Raw genomic sequence first — 19,523 nt, 5'->3', positions numbered from 1 at the left:
TATTGGCTCAATAGTCCCAAGGGCTGCTACACAGTGAGAGACACAACATGCTTTGTCTGCAAATGGGAACTTAACTTCATTAGGAATCTGTTGCCATCAGGCTGGTTCAGCAAGCACAAAGAGATTGGAAATGTCAAGTGTGAATGGGGATTTTACACTAGAGTAGAAACAAGAGACGAGTTGTGTTTGGTCTGCAGGCTCTTCCTTGTTGTACAGAAGCCTTGTAGCAGCCGACCACAGCCAGTAATGCTTCTCCCTTGTGGTAGAGCCATGCAATTACATCTTTAAAACTTCAACTAAAAATCAGTGCAATAATGCAGTAAGCATTTGTAGATATCACAATATAAAAATACATTTCTTCCTTGAATAGGTTGTTACCCTCGATGTTCAAAGGAGACACCATACTACGATGAGAATACAGGTGAATGCACCACAATGAGGGACTGCTCTTGTTATTTCAATGGCACAATTGTTCAACCAGGACAAGTGGTGATAATAAACAATTTTGAGTGGTGAGTTGAAGAGTTTTTGCTATACATATTTTATGTAAATATGTAGAATTTTAGACATATTTATGTTAACTTACCATTACATATGAGATTATATTGAAAATTAATTTTGTACATTCTTCTTTATTATTTTCTATAACCCAGCTCCTGTGAAAATGGAACATTCAGTTGTTGTAAGTATGAATTATATTCAATATATTACTATGCTGTTACTAAAATTAAATGATTTTGTAACATTAGTATTATTATTTTTTTAGAGTACCAGTCAAAGGTTTGAACATTGGTACTGCATATAAGCCAGGAACTTGCTATGAAAAATGATGGCTGGTTACAACTTGCTTACACTGTCTTTTTAGTATTTCAGTTTAATTATGCCTTAGAACTGTCCTTAAAAACAGAAGCATTTACCATTATCTCTACAATTCAATAGCACCTCCTCCACCTCCAACAACAAAAGAACCAGCTACAACTACTCTCAGAACAACTTCAACCACCAGAGAAACAACTATATATTCGACTACAGCAACCACTACAAATACCACAACTACCACTGAAAATCAATCAACAATATCCACAACTACCTCTACACCAATTACTATGCTTTCCTTAAGTACTAAACAAACATGGTCAACAGGATACACTCACACATCTAAATTAACGACTGAAGCTTCTTCAACTACAAAAATATGGTCGACAATTAGCACAACAACCTCTGAACCAACAGGTAGACCTACTGCTACTGAAATGTGGTCAACAATACCTATCACCACAACTACCTCTGCACCTACAACAGCTAAATTAACCACTACTAAGAAAGAATCAACAATGGCGCCCACAACCATTACAGAACCGACAAGAATGACATCAACTGGTCCTCAGACATCATCAACAACCACCACCTCTACAACATCCACTACGTCTGCTACAGATGGAACATTGCCTACAACCATTTTTATATCAACTGCTGCTACAACAATTTCTACTGAAATACCACCAAAAACGCCAACTGCTACCTCTAAAGAAAAAACTACAACTGAAGAAGTGAGAACAACTCATACTACCACCTCTGCACCGACAACCGCTACATCAACCACTGCTAAAACAGGATCAACAATGCCACCCACAACCTCTATACAAACCACACTGGTGACATCCACTGGTCCTGAAGCAGGGTCAACAATGGTAATCGCCACCTCTGCCACACCTGGTACACCTGCTACACCTGGTACAGGTGGACCATTGCCTACAACCGTTTTTATACCAACAACATCTACTGCTACAACAATTTCTACTGAAATACCACCAACAATGCCAACTGCTACCTCTAAAGAAAAGATTACAACTAGTTCATCTACCACTGAAGAAGGGAGAACAATTCTTACTACCACCTCTGCACACACAACAGCTACATCAACCACTGCTAAAACAGGATCAACAATGCCACCCACAACCTCTGTACAAACCACACTGGTGACATCCACTGGTCCTGAAGCAGGGTCAACAATGGTAATCGCCACCTCTGCCACACCTGGTACACCTGCTACACCTGGTACAGGTGGACCATTGCCTACAACCGTTTTTATACCAACAACATCTACTGCTACAACAATTTCTACTGAAATACCACCAACAATGCCAACTGCTACCTCTAAAGAAAAGAGTACAACTAGTTCATCTACCACTGAAGAAGGGAGAACAATTCGTACTACCACCTCTGCACCCACAACAGCTACATCAACCAATACTAAAACAGGATCAACATTGCCACCTACATTTTCTATACAAACCACACTGGTGACATCCACTGCTCCTCAAACAGGGTCAACAATACATATCGCCACCTCTGCCACACCTGGTACACCAGCTACACCTGGTACAGGTGGACTATTGCCTACAACCATTTTTATACCAACAACCTCTACTGCTACAACAATTTCTACTGAAATACCACCAACAATGCCAACTGCTACCTCTAAAGAAAAGAGTACAACTAGTTCCTCTACCACTGAAGAAGGGAGAACAATTCGTACTACCACCTCTGCACCCACAACAGCTACATCAACCACTGCTAAAACAGGATCAACAATGCCACCCACAACCTCTATACAAACCACACTGGTGACATCCACTGGTCCTCAAACAGGGTCAACAATACATATCGCCACCTCTGCCACACCTGGTACACCTGGTACAGGTGGACCATTGCCTACAACCGTTTTTATACCAACAACATCTACTGCTACAACAATTTCTACTGAAATACCACCAACAATGCCAACTGCTACCTCTAAAGAAAAGAGTACAACTAGTTCATCTACCACTGAAGAAGGGAGAACAATTCGTACTACCACCTCTGCACCCACAACAGCTACATCAACCACTGCTAAAACAGGATCAACAATGCCACCCACAACCTCTATACAAACCACACTGGTGACATCCACTGGTTCTGAATCAGGGTCAACAATACATATCGCCACCTCTGCCACACCTGGTACACCAGCTACAGGTGGAACATTGCCTACAACCATTTTTATACCAACAACCTCTACTGCTACAACAATTTCTACTGAAATACCACCAACAATGCCAACTGCTACCTCTAAAGAAACGAGTACAACTAGTTCATCTACCACTGAAGAAGGGAGAACAATTCGTACTACCACCTCTGCACCAACAACAACTACATCAACCATTACTAAAACCGGATCAGCAGTGCCACCTCCAGTTTCTATACAAACCACACTGGTGACATCCACTGGTCCTCAAACAGGGTCAACAATACATATCACCACCTCTGCCACACCTGGTACACCAGCTACAGGTGGACCATTGCCTACAACCGTTTTTATACCAACAACATCTACTGCTACAACAATTTCTACTGAAATACCACCAACAATGCCAACTGCTACCTCTAAAGAAAAGAGTACAACAAGTTCATCTACCACTGAAGAAGGGAGAACAATTCTTACTACCACCTCTGCACACACAACAGCTACATCAACCACTGCTAAAACAGGATCAACAATGCCACCCACAACCTCTGTACAAACCACACTGGTGACATCCACTGGTCCTGAAGCAGGGTCAACAATGGTAATCGCCACCTCTGCCACACCTGGTACACCTGCTACACCTGGTACAGGTGGACCATTGCCTACAACCGTTTTTATACCAACAACATCTACTGCTACAACAATTTCTACTGAAATACCACCAACAATGCCAACTGCTACCTCTAAAGAAAAGAGTACAACTAGTTCATCTACCACTGAAGAAGGGAGAACAATTCGTACTACCACCTCTGCACCCACAACAGCTACATCAACCATTACTAAAACCGGATCAACAGTGCCACCTCCAGTTTCTATACAAACCACACTGGTGACATCCACTGCTCCTCAAACAGGGTCAACAATACATATCGCCACCTCTGCCACACCTGGTACACCAGCTACACCTGGTACAGGTGGACCATTGCCTACAACCATTTTTATACCAACAACCTCTACTGCTACAACAATTTCTACTGAAATACCACCAACAATGCCAACTGCTACCTCTAAAGAAAAGAGTACAACTAGTTCCTCTACCACTGAAGAAGGGAGAACAATTCGTACTACCACCTCTGCACCCACAACAGCTACATCAACCACTGCTAAAACAGGATCAACAATGCCACCCACAACCTCTATACAAACCACACTGGTGACATCCACTGGTCCTCAAACAGGGTCAACAATACATATCGCCACCTCTGCCACACCTGGTACACCTGGTACAGGTGGACCATTGCCTACAACCGTTTTTATACCAACAACATCTACTGCTACAACAATTTCTACTGAAATACCACCAACAATGCCAACTGCTACCTCTAAAGAAAAGAGTACAACTAGTTCATTTACCACTGAAGAAGGGAGAACAATTCGTACTACCACCTCTGCACCCACAACAGCTACATCAACCACTGCTAAAACAGGATCAACAATGCCACCCACAACCTCTATACAAACCACACTGGTGACATCCACTGGTTCTGAATCAGGGTCAACAATACATATCGCCACCTCTGCCACACCTGGTACACCAGCTACAGGTGGAACATTGCCTACAACCATTTTTATACCAACAACCTCTACTGCTACAACAATTTCTACTGAAATACCACCAACAATGCCAACTGCTACCTCTAAAGAAACGAGTACAACTAGTTCATCTACCACTGAAGAAGGGAGAACAATTCGTACTACCACCTCTGCACCAACAACAACTACATCAACCATTACTAAAACCGGATCAGCAGTGCCACCTCCAGTTTCTATACAAACCACACTGGTGACATCCACTGGTCCTCAAACAGGGTCAACAATACATATCGCCACCTCTGCCACACCTGGTACACCAGCTACAGGTGGACCATTGCCTACAACTGTTTTTATACCAACAACATCTACTGCTACAACAATTTCTACTGAAATACCACCAACAATGCCAACTGCTACCTCTAAAGAAAAGAGTACAACTAGTTCCTCTACCACTGAAGAAGGGAGAACAATTCGTACTACCACCTCTGCACCCACAACAGCTACATCAACCATTACTAAAACAGGATCAACAGTGCCACCTCCAGTTTCTATACAAACCACACTGGTGACATCCACTGCTCCTCAAACAGGGTCAACAATACGTATCGCCACCTCTGCCACACCTGGTACACCAGCTACACCTGGTACAGGTGGACCATTGCCTACAACCATTTTTATACCAACAACATCTACTGCTACAACAATTTCTACTGAAATACCACCAACAATGCCAACTGCTACCTCTAAAGAAAAGAGTACAACTAGTTCCTCTACCACTGAAGAAGGGAGAACAATTCGTACTACCACCTCTGCACCCACAACAGCTACATCAACCATTACTAAAACTGGATCAACAATGCCACCCACAACCTCTAAACAAACCACACTGGTGACATCCACTGCTCCTCAAACAGGGTCAACAATACATATCACCACCTCTGCCCCACCTGGTACACCAGCTACAGGTGGACCATTGCCTACAACCATTTTTATACCAACAACCTCTACTGCTACAACAATTTCTACTGAAATACCACCAACAATGCCAACTGCTACCTCTAAAGAAAAGAGTACAACTAGTTCATCTACCACTGAAGAAGGGAGAACAATTCGTACTACCACCTCTGCACCCACAACAGCTACATCAACCACTGCTAAAACAGGATCAACAATGCCACCCACAACCTCTAAACAAACCACACTGGTGACATCCACTGGTCCTCAAACAGGGTCAACAATACATATCGCCACCTCTGCCACACCTGGTACACCAGCTACACCTGGAACAGGTGGACCATTGCCTACAACTGTTTTTATACCAACAACATCTACTGCTACAACAATTTCTACTGAAATACCACCAACAATGCCAACTGCTACCTCTAAAGAAAAGAGTACAACTAGTTCATCTACCACTGAAGAAGGGAGAACAGTTCGTACTACCACCTCTGCACCCACAACAGCTACATCAACCACTGCTAAAACAGGATCAACAATGCCACCCACAACCTCTAAACAAACCACACTGGTGACATCTACAGCTCCTCAAACAGGGTCAACAATACATATCGCCACCTCTGCCACACCTGGTACACCAGCTACACCTGGTACAGGTGGACCATTGCCTACAACCGTTTTTATACCAACAACATCTACTGCTACAACAATTTCTACTGAAATACCACCAACAATGCCAACTGCTACCTCTAAAGAAAAGAGTACAACAAGTTCCTCTACCACTGAAGAAGGGAGAACAATTCGTACTACCACCTCTGCACCCACAACAGCTACATCAACCACTGCTAAAACAGGATCAACAGTGCCACCTCCAGTTTCTATACAAACCACACTGGTGACATCCACTGCTCCTCAAACAGGGTCAACAATACGTATCGCCACCTCTGCCACACCTGGTACACCAGCTACACCTGGTACAGGTGGACCATTGCCTACAACCGTTTTTATACCAACAACATCTACTGCTACAACAATTTCTACTGAAATACCACCAACAATGCCAACTGCTACCTCTAAAGAAAAGAGTACAACTAGTTCATCTACCACTGAAGAAGGGAGAACAATTCGTACTACCACCTCTGCACCCACAACAGCTACATCAACCACTGCTAAAACAGGATCAACAATGCCACCCACAACCTCTAAACAAACCACACTGGTGACATCCACTGGTCCTCAAACAGGGTCAACAATACATATCGCCACCTCTGCCACACCTGGTACACCAGCTACACCTGGTACAGGTGGACCATTGCCTACAACCGTTTTTATACCAACAACATCTACTGCTACAACAATTTCTACTGAAATACCACCAACAATGCCAACTGCTACCTCTAAAGAAAAGAGTACAACTAGTTCCTCTACCACTGAAGAAGGGAGAACAATTCGTACTACCACCTCTGCACCCACAACAGCTACATCAACCATTACTAAAACTGGATCAACAGTGCCACCTCCAGTTTCTATACAAACCACACTGGTGACATCCACTGCTCCTCAAACAGGGTCAACAATACATATCACCACCTCTGCCCCACCTGGTACACCAGCTACAGGTGGACCATTGCCTACAACCATTTTTATACCAACAACCTCTACTGCTACAACAATTTCTACTGAAATACCACCAACAATGCCAACTGCTACCTCTAAAGAAAAGAGTACAACTAGTTCATCTACCACTGAAGAAGGGAGAACAATTCGTACTACCACCTCTGCACCCACAACAGCTACATCAACCACTGCTAAAACAGGATCAACAATGCCACCCACAACCTCTAAACAAACCACACTGGTGACATCCACTGGTCCTCAAACAGGGTCAACAATACATATCGCCACCTCTGCCACACCTGGTACACCAGCTACACCTGGTACAGGTGGACCATTGCCTACAACCGTTTTTATACCAACAACATCTACTGCTACAACAATTTCTACTGAAATACCACCAACAATGCCAACTGCTACCTCTAAAGAAAAGAGTACAACTAGTTCCTCTACCACTGAAGAAGGGAGAACAATTCGTACTACCACCTCTGCACCCACAACAGCTACATCAACCACTGCTAAAACAGGATCAACAATGCCACCCACAACCTCTAAACAAACCACACTGGTGACATCCACTGCTCCTCAAACAGGGTCAACAATACATATCGCCACCTCTGCCACACCTGCTACACCTGCTACACCTGGTACAGGTGGACCATTGCCTACAACCGTTTTTATACCAACAACATCTACTGCTACAACAATTTCTACTGAAATACCACCAACAATGCCAACTGCTACCTCTAAAGAAAAGAGTACAACTAGTTCATCTACCACTGAAGAAGGGAGAACAATTCGTACTACCACCTCTGCACCCACAACAGCTACATCAACCACTGCTAAAACAGGATCAACAGTGCCACCTCCAGTTTCTATACAAACCACACTGGTGACATCCACTGCTCCTCAAACAGGGTCAACAATACATATCACCACCTCTGCCACACCTGGTACACCAGCTACAGGTGGAACATTGCCTACAACCATTTTTATACCAACAACCTCTACTGCTACAACAATTTCTACTGAAATACCACCAACAATGCCAACTGCTACCTCTAAAGAAAAGAGTACAACTAGTTCATCTACCACTGAAGAAGGGAGAACAATTCGTACTACCACCTCTGCACCCACAACAGCTACATCAACCACTGCTAAAACAGGATCAACAATGCCACCCACAACCTCTAAACAAACCACACTGGTGACATCCACTGGTCCTCAAACAGGGTCAACAATACATATTGCCACCTCTGCCACACCTGGTACACCAGCTACACCTGGTACAGGTGGACCATTGCCTACAACCGTTTTTATACCAACAACATCTACTGCTACAACAATTTCTACTGAAATACCACCAACAATGCCAACTGCTACCTCTAAAGAAAAGAGTACAACTAGTTCATCTACCACTGAAGAAGGGAGAACAATTCGTACTACCACCTCTGCACCCACAACAGCTACATCAACCACTGCTAAAACAGGATCAACAATGCCACCCACAACCTCTAAACAAACCACACTGGTGACATCCACTGGTCCTCAAACAGGGTCAACAATACATATCGCCACCTCTGCCACACCTGCTACACCTGCTACACCTGGTACAGGTGGACCATTGCCTACAACCGTTTTTATACCAACAACATCTACTGCTACAACAATTTCTACTGAAATACCACCAACAATGCCAACTGCTACCTCTAAAGAAAAGAGTACAACTAGTTCATCTACCACTGAAGAAGGGAGAACAATTCGTACTACCACCTCTGCACCCACAACAGCTACATCAACCATTACTAAAACTGGATCAACAGTGCCACCTCCAGTTTCTATACAAACCACACTGGTGACATCCACTGCTCCTCAAACAGATTCAACAATACATATCACCACCTCTGCCACACCTGGTACACCAGCTACAGGTGGACCATTGCCTACAACCATTTTTATACCAACAACCTCTACTGCTACAATAATTTCTACTGAAATACCACCAACAATGCCAACTGCTACCTCTAAAGAAAAGAGTACAACTAGTTCATCTACCACTGAAGAAGGGAGAACAATTCGTACTACCACCTCTGCACCCACAACAGCTACATCAACCACTGCTAAAACAGGATCAACAATGCCACCCACAACCTCTAAACAAACCACACTGGTGACATCCACTGGTCCTCAAACAGGGTCAACAATACATATGGCCACCTCTGCCACACCTGGTACACCAGCTACACCTGGTACAGGTGGACCATTGCCTACAACCGTTTTTATACCAACAACATCTACTGCTACAACAATTTCTACTGAAATACCACCAACAATGCCAACTGCTACCTCTAAAGAAAAGAGTACAACTAGTTCATCTACTACTGAAGAAGGGAGAACAATTCGTACTACCACCTCTGCACCCACAACAGCTACATCAACCACTGCTAAAACAGGATCAACAATGCCACCCACAACCTCTAAACAAACCACACTGGTGACATCCTCTGGTCCCCAAACAGGGTCAACAATACATATCGCCACCTCTGCCACACCTGGTACACCAGCTACACCTGGTACAGGTGGACCATTGCCTACAACCGTTTTTATACCAACAACATCTACTGCTACAACAATTTCTACTGAAATACCACCAACAATGCCAACTGCTACCTCTAAAGAAAAGAGTACAACTAGTTCATCTACCACTGAAGAAGGGAGAACAATTCGTACTACCACCTCTGCACCCACAACAGCTACATCAACCACTGCTAAAACAGTATCAACAATGCCACCCACAACCTCTGTACAAACCACACTGGTGACATCCACTGCTCCTCAAACAGGGTCAACAATACATATCGCCACCTCTGCCACACCTGGTACACCAGCTACAGGTGGACCATTGCCTACAACCATTTTTATACCAACAACCTCTACTGCTACAACAATTTCTACTGAAATACCACCAACAATGCCAACTGCTACCTCTAAAGAAAAGAGTACAACTAGTTCCTCTACCACTGAAGAAGGGAGAACAATTCGTACTACCACCTCTGCACCCACAACATCTACATCAACCATTACTAAAACCGGATCAACAGTGCCACCTCCAGTTTCTATACAAACCACACTGGTGACATCCACTGCTCCTCAAACAGGGTCAACAATACATATCACCACCTCTGCCACACCTGGTACACCAGCTACACCTGGTACAGGTGGACCATTGCCTACAACCGTTTTTATACCAACAACATCTACTGCTACAACAATTTCTACTGAAATACCACCAACAATGCCAACTGCTACCTCTAAAGAAAAGAGTACAACTAGTTCATCTACCACTGAAGAAGGGAGAACAATTCGTACTACCACCTCTGCACCCACAACAGCTACATCAACCACTGCTAAAACAGTATCAATAATGCCACCCACAACCTCTAAACAAACCACACTGGTGACATCCACTGGTCCTCAAACAGGGTCAACAATACATATCGCCACCTCTGCCACACCTGGTACACCAGCTACACCTGGTACAGGTGGACCATTGCCTACAACCGTTTTTATACCAACAACATCTACTGCTACAACAATTTCTACTGAAATACCACCAACAATGCCAACTGCTACCTCTAAAGAAAAGAGTACAACTAGTTCCTCTACCACTGAAGAAGGGAGAACAATTCGTACTACCACCTCTGCACCCACAACAGCTACATCAACCACTGCTAAAACAGGATCAACAATGCCACCCACAACCTCTAAACAAACCACACTGGTGACATCCACTGGTCCTCAAACAGGGTCAACAATACATATCGCCACCTCTGCCACACCTGGTACACCAGCTACACCTGGTACAGGTGGACCATTGCCTACAACCGTTTTTATACCAACAACATCTACTGCTACAACAATTTCTACTGAAATACCACCAACAATGCCAACTGCTACCTCTAAAGAAAAGAGTACAACTAGTTCATCTACCACTGAAGAAGGGAGAACAATTAGTACTACCACCTCTGCACCCACAACAGCTACATCAACCACTGCTAAAACAGTATCAACAATGCCACCCACAACCTCTGTACAAACCACACTGGTGACATCCACTGCTCCTCAAACAGGGTCAACAATACATATCGCCACCTCTGCCACACCTGGTACACCAGCTACAGGTGGACCATTGCCTACAACCATTTTTATACCAACAACCTCTACTGCTACAACAATTTCTACTGAAATACCACCAACAATGCCAACTGCTACCTCTAAAGAAAAGAGTACAACTAGTTCCTCTACCACTGAAGAAGGGAGAACAATTCGTACTACCACCTCTGCACCCACAACATCTACATCAACCATTACTAAAACCGGATCAACAGTGCCACCTCCATTTTCTATACAAACCACACTGGTGACATCCACTGCTCCTCAAACAGGGTCAACAATACATATCACCACCTCTGCCACACCTGGTACACCAGCTACACCTGGTACAGGTGGACCATTGCCTACAACCGTTTTTATACCAACAACATCTACTGCTACAACAATTTCTACTGAAATACCACCAACAATGCCAACTGCTACCTCTAAAGAAAAGAGTACAACTAGTTCATCTACCACTGAAGAAGGGAGAACAATTCGTACTACCACCTCTGCACCCACAACAGCTACATCAACCACTGCTAAAACAGTATCAATAATGCCACCCACAACCTCTAAACAAACCACACTGGTGACATCCACTGGTCCTCAAACAGGGTCAACAATACATATCGCCACCTCTGCCACACCTGGTACACCAGCTACACCTGGTACAGGTGGACCATTGCCTACAACCGTTTTTATACCAACAACCTCTACTGCTACAACAATTTCTACTGAAATACCACCAACAATGCCAACTGCTACCTCTAAAGAAAAGAGTACAACTAGTTCATCTACCACTGAAGAAGGGAGAACAATTCGTACTACCACCTCTGCACCCACAACAGCTACATCAACCACTGCTAAAACAGGATCAACAATGCCACCCACAACCTCTATACAAACCACACTGGTGACATCCACTGGTCCTGAAACAGGGTCAACAATACATTTCGCCACCTCTGCCACACCTGGTACACCAGCTACACCTGGTACAGGTGGACCATTGCCTACAACCGTTTTTATACCAACAACATCTACTGCTACAACAATTTCTACTGAAATACCACCAACAATGCCAACTGCTACCTCTAAAGAAAAGAGTACAACTAGTTCCTCTACCACTGAAGAAGGGAGAACAATTCGTACTACTACCACAAGGGCTCAATTCACCACTGCTAACATGGGATCAACAATTCCATCTACTGCCTTTATACAATCAAGTGCAGGTACATCAAGGACTACCAGCACACGGTCAACAATTTCACCTCCCGCCACAACCCACATAATAATTGTGACATCATCTACTACTTCTGCACCAGCGATCACCCCTGTTACTGGTGGACTAATTTCAACCTTTACACCAACAACAATTACCGCTACTACAATATCTACTGAAACACTGTCAAGAATGCCCACTGCCACCTCTACAGTACAAAGTACAACTAATAACTCTTTTACTGAAACATGGCCAGCAATCCCTACTACTGCCTCTGCATCAACAATACAATCTACAGTACCTGTCACCACAGTTACACCAGCCAATACTGCTACTACAGGCAGAATTCTTTCAACATTGCCTCAAATGACTACTAAACTAGATAATATTGTCACTACCATGAGTACATTTTCAACATTGCCAATAACCACTTCTACTCCAACAATTTCATCAACTTTCTCCAGCAGTCACATGTGGTCAACAAAAACCACCACTACCTTTACACCAACTAATGTTGCCACTTTTACTACTCCTGAAACATGGTCAACAATTTCCACCTCCTCTTCCACACATTTGACGACAGTTACCAATTACTCAACAACCACTAAACACGTGCCTTCTAGCACCCCTATCGAAACAACTCCCTCATCTGTTACCCTAAGTACAATAAATCCTACAAAAGCTAATCAAACAATCCCCACTAGCCAGCCACATACCACATTATCTCCATCAAGTTCCACTTATTCGGTGACAAGTGCATCAACACATTTTACAAAAGCAACAAAAGGCACTGTACCCACCACAGAAAACATGGTCACGTCACAGTCATCTACATCTAAATCTACTACAACTGTGCTGGGCACAGGATCAACTCAAACACCACTCTCCACATCCCAGGGTGAGTGTTATATATTTGTTCTTCATATTACTCAATTTTTCTCTAATGTTAAATGTCACTTTCTTAAATGAGCCAACTAAGTTTCAGTCTTTTCTATTTCCATCATCTCCCACATTTTGCCTACCATTCCATCAGTGTGTGAGTGTATAGACCTGAAGAATAAAAAACGCTGGGCTTGTGGTGAGACATGGACAGAAAACTGCTTCTATAAGAACTGTACCAATGGGAAGATTGTTTTGACGCCAGTGGCTTGTCCAAAGCCTATAATTCCCACCTGTCCCAGAGGTCGTGCCACAAAGGTCTCTGATGGATGCTGTGAGACATGGAAGTGTGACTGTAAGTGGTATTTCTTTCTATGCCAAAGCTATTGTCATTACTAAGTTTTTCCTCTTTTTTTAAAATTTGTTTAAATTGACAGCATAATTTGTCTCTATATTTCTAATTTATTACTTTCAGTTGCAATTTAAGTCCCTTCAGTTTTATTTATATAGCACAAATTTTATACACAAGTTACTTTAAGGCACTTCATATTGAAAGTTGACAACCTTCCAATATATTGAGAAACCAACTTGATGAGAGCTGGACGACAATATATTTAACAGTGTTGTTAAATGGGGCTTTAAGAATAGATATTTAGTTTCTTCTTGCATCAGTGTTTCTTCTTCTCTATAGGGTGCAGTGTTGCTGTAGTACAGCAAACAGTTTTGCCTGGGGATTTGACCTTGATGTTTCATGTTTTCTTGGCAAATAAGTTCAGAGCACCACAGCACAATATGTTTGAACAGGAAATCCACATTCCAACATGGTTAGAAGTTGTATTTTAGCAGTAGTTTATGTTGGCTAGATTAAATGAAAATTAAGACTAATATTTCTTTTTCCTATCCAAAGTCATAAGTTCAAGGAAAGATGAAGAGTTTAGACTTTAGAAAAGTCATGGTATTAAGAGCATCCACCTGCCCGTGTGCTACTTGGTTTAAGGTACTATGGGTGTTGTGCTATGGAGAATGTATTAAATGCTAAATGATGATGAAAAGGAAACACAGAAGCATCTTTTCTTAACATTTAGAGAATTTGCCTAGGTCTTATAACTGCAACTTTAATACATCCAGCTTGGAACCTTTGAAGTAAATCTGACTTTGATCACAGCAATTAAAATTTTTCTACTGGGAATTTTGTGACAGTGCAATAATAGTGGTGACATGACCGGAAAGGCCATCCTAGTTTCCCAAATTCTTGCTTTATAAATGTGTTCTCTCCACTGTCTTATAAACTAATTTCTCACCTTTCCCAGGTAACTGTGAGCTGTATGGGGAAAAACACTATATATCTTTCCAAGGAGTAGCATTTGATTTCCTTGATCAATGCACATACATCCTGGCTGAGGAGCAGTCACCAAATCATAATCTGACTATTGCTCTTGACAACTTCTGTGTGCCGGGCATCAATGTCTCCTGTACTCGAACCATCATCCTGAGATATCACAACAATGTAGCCACACTGAGTATCGTCCCACTGTTTGCAGTACAGGTAAGATATTGCGCAATGCACAATGTAAATTATTATATTATTCTATCTACAGTATAGTGTACAGTGTGTACAGTGTGAATTACTTATCTTTCTTATTATTATTTATATATATATTTTTACTACTTATTATCAGCTGGAGGTACAAAATACATTTCACTGTGCATTGTACTGTGTATAACTGTGCATGTGACAAATAAATCCTATCATATCTTATATAAAATATTTCCCTGTTTTTTTCTTCTTTCTTGGTGACACCGTGAGTCCTTTTACAGTAATCTTTTTATAAAGGATATTTTTTACTTCAAAATTGTCTTTATTTCAACCTACAGCATATAGTTCTATAAATCAACCTGACAATAATTTGCTACTGATCCATCTTCCCTAGGCTACTCTGAACAATGTGATCATACAGCCACCATATGAAGAGAATGGGTTGAGGTTTGAGTCCAGCGGGTACAAAATGATCATCTATCTTCCAGAGATCCGCTCTTTCATCTCCCTCACGCCTTATTACACGCTGGTGGTGAACCTGGCCATGGAGCACTTTGCCAACAATACCCAAGGGCAATGTGGTGTATGTGGTGGAGCATCATGTATGCGTAAAGGAGGACAGACTGAGAATGACAGTTGCTGTGATAAAACTTCCTATGACTGGGCGTATGCAGATCCTCTGAAGCCTGCCTGTAATTCTGCACCAAAGGATATACCCTGTCATTCTCAGCCAACTCCAGTACCTACTAATACACCTGTTCCCACCACTGTCTGCCCTCCAAACCCATTATGTGACCTGCTACTCCACCCGTAAGCACCAAACATTAACATAATCTCCTCGCCAGGAAGTATAGGCTTCCTGGTAAATGTTCATGGCTTAAAACTGAAATCTATTTTTCTTCATTGTTTTGTTTAATTGTATGTTTTGTTATCAATTTTGTTTCCTCAGACTCTTTAAAACTTGCAGCAAGTATGTTAATCTAACCCTTCAAAAGAAGAACTGTGACTTTGATTCCTGCCTGAATCCAAATGGTTCTTGCTATATTCTGGAGCAAGCTGCTGAAGAATGTAAAAATGCAGGTTTCTGTGTTAACTGGAGAGGACTGACTAATGGAACCTGTGGTAGGCAGCTTTTACTTTCTTGTCTTAGTACAGGAAAGCCATGAAAGAAGTAATGAAATACTCTACTAATGAATTACTTTTCTTTCTGCATTTAATAGACTCACTGGTGTTTTTGCTAAGGTGTTTCATATTTTTTTTCTGAAATGGATCCTCTGACTTCATTGTCCTTGATCACGTTTCAGATATCTCGTGTCCACCGGGGCTGGTCTACAGACAGTGTCACAACAAGCAGGATGACTTCTGTCGTGGAGGGTAAAAAAAAACAAATAATGTTGTTATGTTTTTCTTTCATATCTTATACAATCCAGTGTAGGTTGTCTTGAGATTCACTGTTTTATCATTTGGCTGTTCAGAGTGCGTTATCCAGGGGCCACCCTTGAAAAAAGCACTGCAGGTTGTTTCTGTCCCAACAACATGTCTAGAGCTGGACCTTACTCAGACATCTGTGTATCTGACTGTGCCTGTGAGTAACATGGTCTGTGAGGGTGATAATGACATCTTTGTTTAATTTTTTAATCATGGAACTAAATGAGTCAAGTGATTTTCTTTGATCTCCCCCCCAGACTGCAAAGGACCAAGTGGAGAGCCTAAATTTGTAAGTTCTTCATTAACAGTTAAAAAAAAGTAACTGACCTTTACTGGAATATTTGTAGACTCAAAAATATTGCTGTGCTTTTCTTCCAGCCTGGTGAAGTGTGGCAGTCCAACTGCAACCTGTGCACATGTAACAACCAGACTCGGACTGAAGAGTGTCTTCCAAACCCTACTGAACCACCTCCTCTCTGTGGCCCCACTGAGGTTTTGGTGAATACCTCCTGTTGTGGTCATCAGATGTGTGGTAAGAACTCACTCTTCATGATTTTTTGAATTCATTTTAATCAGGTTTAATTCATTTAAATTTCATTTAATCCAGATTATGCAATATTTTGTCATAGCTATTGTATAATATGAATAGCCTTATATATTGAAAAGGTAAAAAAGAATATTGAGCCACTAACAGTCTTTAAGCATGTGTGTTTAGTAATTGCATGACTCAGTTAAGCTTTAGATGGCTATAACACTCAAATGTGTTACACCCAAAATAAAAAGTATGTTGTAAAACTGTAAGGAGTAGAAAGTACAGATATTCTACTAAAAATGGAGGGACTAAATGAAAACTGAATACTCAAGTAAAGTACAGATACCAGAAAATTCTACTTAAATACAAAGTATTTGTACTTTGATACTTCTCACCTCTGGAAATGTATTAGGCCATGTTTCCATTGGCATTGGCTCTGTGTTGATAGACTTAAAGAACTTTTTTTGTTTTTCAGTTCAGAAGACGTGCATTTATCATGGACGGACATATAAGGCATGTTGTGTCTATTCTCTAATTTTTATAATTTGAAAAGCTACTTTTCCTCATTCAGATTTGGAGTAAAACATGTAAATAACAGTGGCTGCTCATGTTTTCTGTTTTGCATGCGTAGTTGGGAGACAAGTGGAACGATGCTGCCCGTCCCTGTGTGTCATTTAGCTGCAGCAAAGAAGGCATTCAGACTGAGACTAAAGTCTGTCTCAACCAAAGCTGCCCTGAGGTATCCTAATGTAATATCTAATACATTAACAATAACAACCCATATTTTACTGTATCTACTTTTAACTGCGTTTGACTTATAGTCATTTCAAAAGATAGATTTTCACTTGTGCAGTTAGAATGACACATTCCCATGGGAAAAAATGGGCTGACACGTTAGTGCCTTTATTAAATGTTTAATGACTAAGCTTAACAAAACATCTTACCATCAGTATTTTTTTTTTTTTGCAGAGGGCTAGAATTTGGGATGACCAACGCTGCTGTTATACATGTAAGTTAATGTGAACTGCTGACTTTGTTACACTGACCTATTTCTCTTTTCTAGATTTTGGACCCTGCAATTCACATTTTAACCTCTGTATCTTTGAAGCTTGAGATTTATCTTGCCTCTAATTTCTTTCTATACTACTCTGTACTGTGGGTGACCCATTTTTTTATTTGAGCCTCTGTGGTTACTTGATCTTGATGCCATGATGTTGTGTTTGAAGGAATTATTGGTCAACACAGACTTTATAGATTAGCATAAGGTTTATTATAAAAAGACAATGTCAAAATATAGACGCTTGAGACATCTGGGTGAGAAAGAAGGCCACTGATCTTCTGCACACTGAACAAAGAAACTTACAGCCTAATATATGCTTTAACATCTGGTACACACGTTGTCACACGTAGACTGGTTTCTACCAGTTTTCTTGGGGGGTCAGAATCCTCAGTTTTACAGCTTTCCTTTTTTGGTCAAGATAAACAGGGAGGACGAGCTCCCAAACCTGAGAAGGCCTCTTGCTGGAATTTTTCTATTTGTTTAGGAGACAACATAAATGCAGTTTCACATAGGCATTTCAGACACTACACCTCCTTGACCATTAAAAAAGCTAATTACATGAATCGTGCTGTCCTAAAACAGAGCAGTTTCATATGAAGTTTAATAGTTTTTGGTTATGTTAAAGGGCATGCTTTTAAACTTTAAATCTCACAGGCATCCCACTGACTCATCTTTTGTGTCTATTCCAACTCCAGGTACCCGGAGATGTGCTCCCGTGATGTCCAGAATCAACATCACCATTGACAAATGTACAACTGTCATAAGGATGCCCGTGTGTCAGGGGCATTGCACATCTCAGCCAAAGTAAGACTAAATTAAGCTGTTAAGAGCAATTGTTTAACATTTAATTAGTGCCTATAGTGAGGACTGAAAACCTGTGTTTTTTTTTCTTCTCTCCCAATCGCACTCTCCACTTTGCATCAGGGTGGTGTTACAAGGCAACATGCTAATGCAGCAGAGTGCATGCTGTCTGGAGCAGAGCTCAGAGACGAGACCCGTGATTCTGTATTGCCAGGACCGCTCTACCAAGCGATACTCCTATAAGCATATCACCAGCTGTGGGTGCAAGCCTATAACACAACCTGAGAAGTGTGTTGAATAAAAAAGCTGAGAATGAAACAGTTCATCTTTAGTTAATCCATCAGATTTACAAATTAAAATCTGTTGTATTTTAAATGATTGATTAGTATATATATATATATATATATATATATATATATACATATATATATATGAATGATTAATCTAAATGATTTTGTCCTTAATGTAATGCTGAATCTATTTTCTGTCAAATAAATGTAATCATTTACTGATCAAAAATATATGCAGTACTCTTTTTTTCAGTTTGTAAAATTACAATATCATGCTCTAAGAGTAGAACCCATTTCACCTGGAAAAAGGACCAACTACAAACACATGAAAGCGGAGATAATAGTGCGGCCTTATCCCCAGTAGTAACACGTTTCCTCCTTTCATTACCACCTACCTAACATGGCCTTACAGTACTACTATAAACTTTATTGATTTTGAATGGATCAGACA

General features: G+C 41.7%; 1 protein-coding gene across 1 annotated transcript in view; it reads left to right on the top strand.

The window, feature by feature from the left end:
* The window catches only part of LOC115773832 (mucin-2-like), a 29,229-nt gene extending 9,972 nt beyond the window's left edge, over nucleotides 1–19,257 (top strand). The window contains exons 28-44 of the mRNA XM_030720751.1: nucleotides 371–512; nucleotides 654–682; nucleotides 940–1,380; nucleotides 11,302–13,443; nucleotides 13,579–13,779; nucleotides 14,735–14,970; nucleotides 15,356–15,771; nucleotides 15,911–16,083; nucleotides 16,266–16,335; nucleotides 16,437–16,546; nucleotides 16,647–16,678; nucleotides 16,768–16,921; nucleotides 17,397–17,434; nucleotides 17,553–17,660; nucleotides 17,891–17,930; nucleotides 18,677–18,785; nucleotides 18,906–19,257. Coding sequence (XP_030576611.1) covers nucleotides 371–512; nucleotides 654–682; nucleotides 940–1,380; nucleotides 11,302–13,443; nucleotides 13,579–13,779; nucleotides 14,735–14,970; nucleotides 15,356–15,771; nucleotides 15,911–16,083; nucleotides 16,266–16,335; nucleotides 16,437–16,546; nucleotides 16,647–16,678; nucleotides 16,768–16,921; nucleotides 17,397–17,434; nucleotides 17,553–17,660; nucleotides 17,891–17,930; nucleotides 18,677–18,785; nucleotides 18,906–19,083 — 4,619 coding nt within the window. The 3' untranslated portion in view covers nucleotides 19,084–19,257. The remainder of the gene's footprint in view (nucleotides 1–370; nucleotides 513–653; nucleotides 683–939; nucleotides 1,381–11,301; nucleotides 13,444–13,578; nucleotides 13,780–14,734; nucleotides 14,971–15,355; nucleotides 15,772–15,910; nucleotides 16,084–16,265; nucleotides 16,336–16,436; nucleotides 16,547–16,646; nucleotides 16,679–16,767; nucleotides 16,922–17,396; nucleotides 17,435–17,552; nucleotides 17,661–17,890; nucleotides 17,931–18,676; nucleotides 18,786–18,905) is intronic.
* The last annotated feature ends 266 nt before the right edge of the window (nucleotides 19,258–19,523 follow it).

This window comes from Archocentrus centrarchus, chromosome 23, assembly GCF_007364275.1.
Source record: "Archocentrus centrarchus isolate MPI-CPG fArcCen1 chromosome 23, fArcCen1, whole genome shotgun sequence".
NCBI lineage: Eukaryota > Metazoa > Chordata > Actinopteri > Cichliformes > Cichlidae > Archocentrus > Archocentrus centrarchus.
Note: the sequence above shows the minus strand (reverse complement) of the source record. Positions and strands in the feature narration are given on the sequence as shown.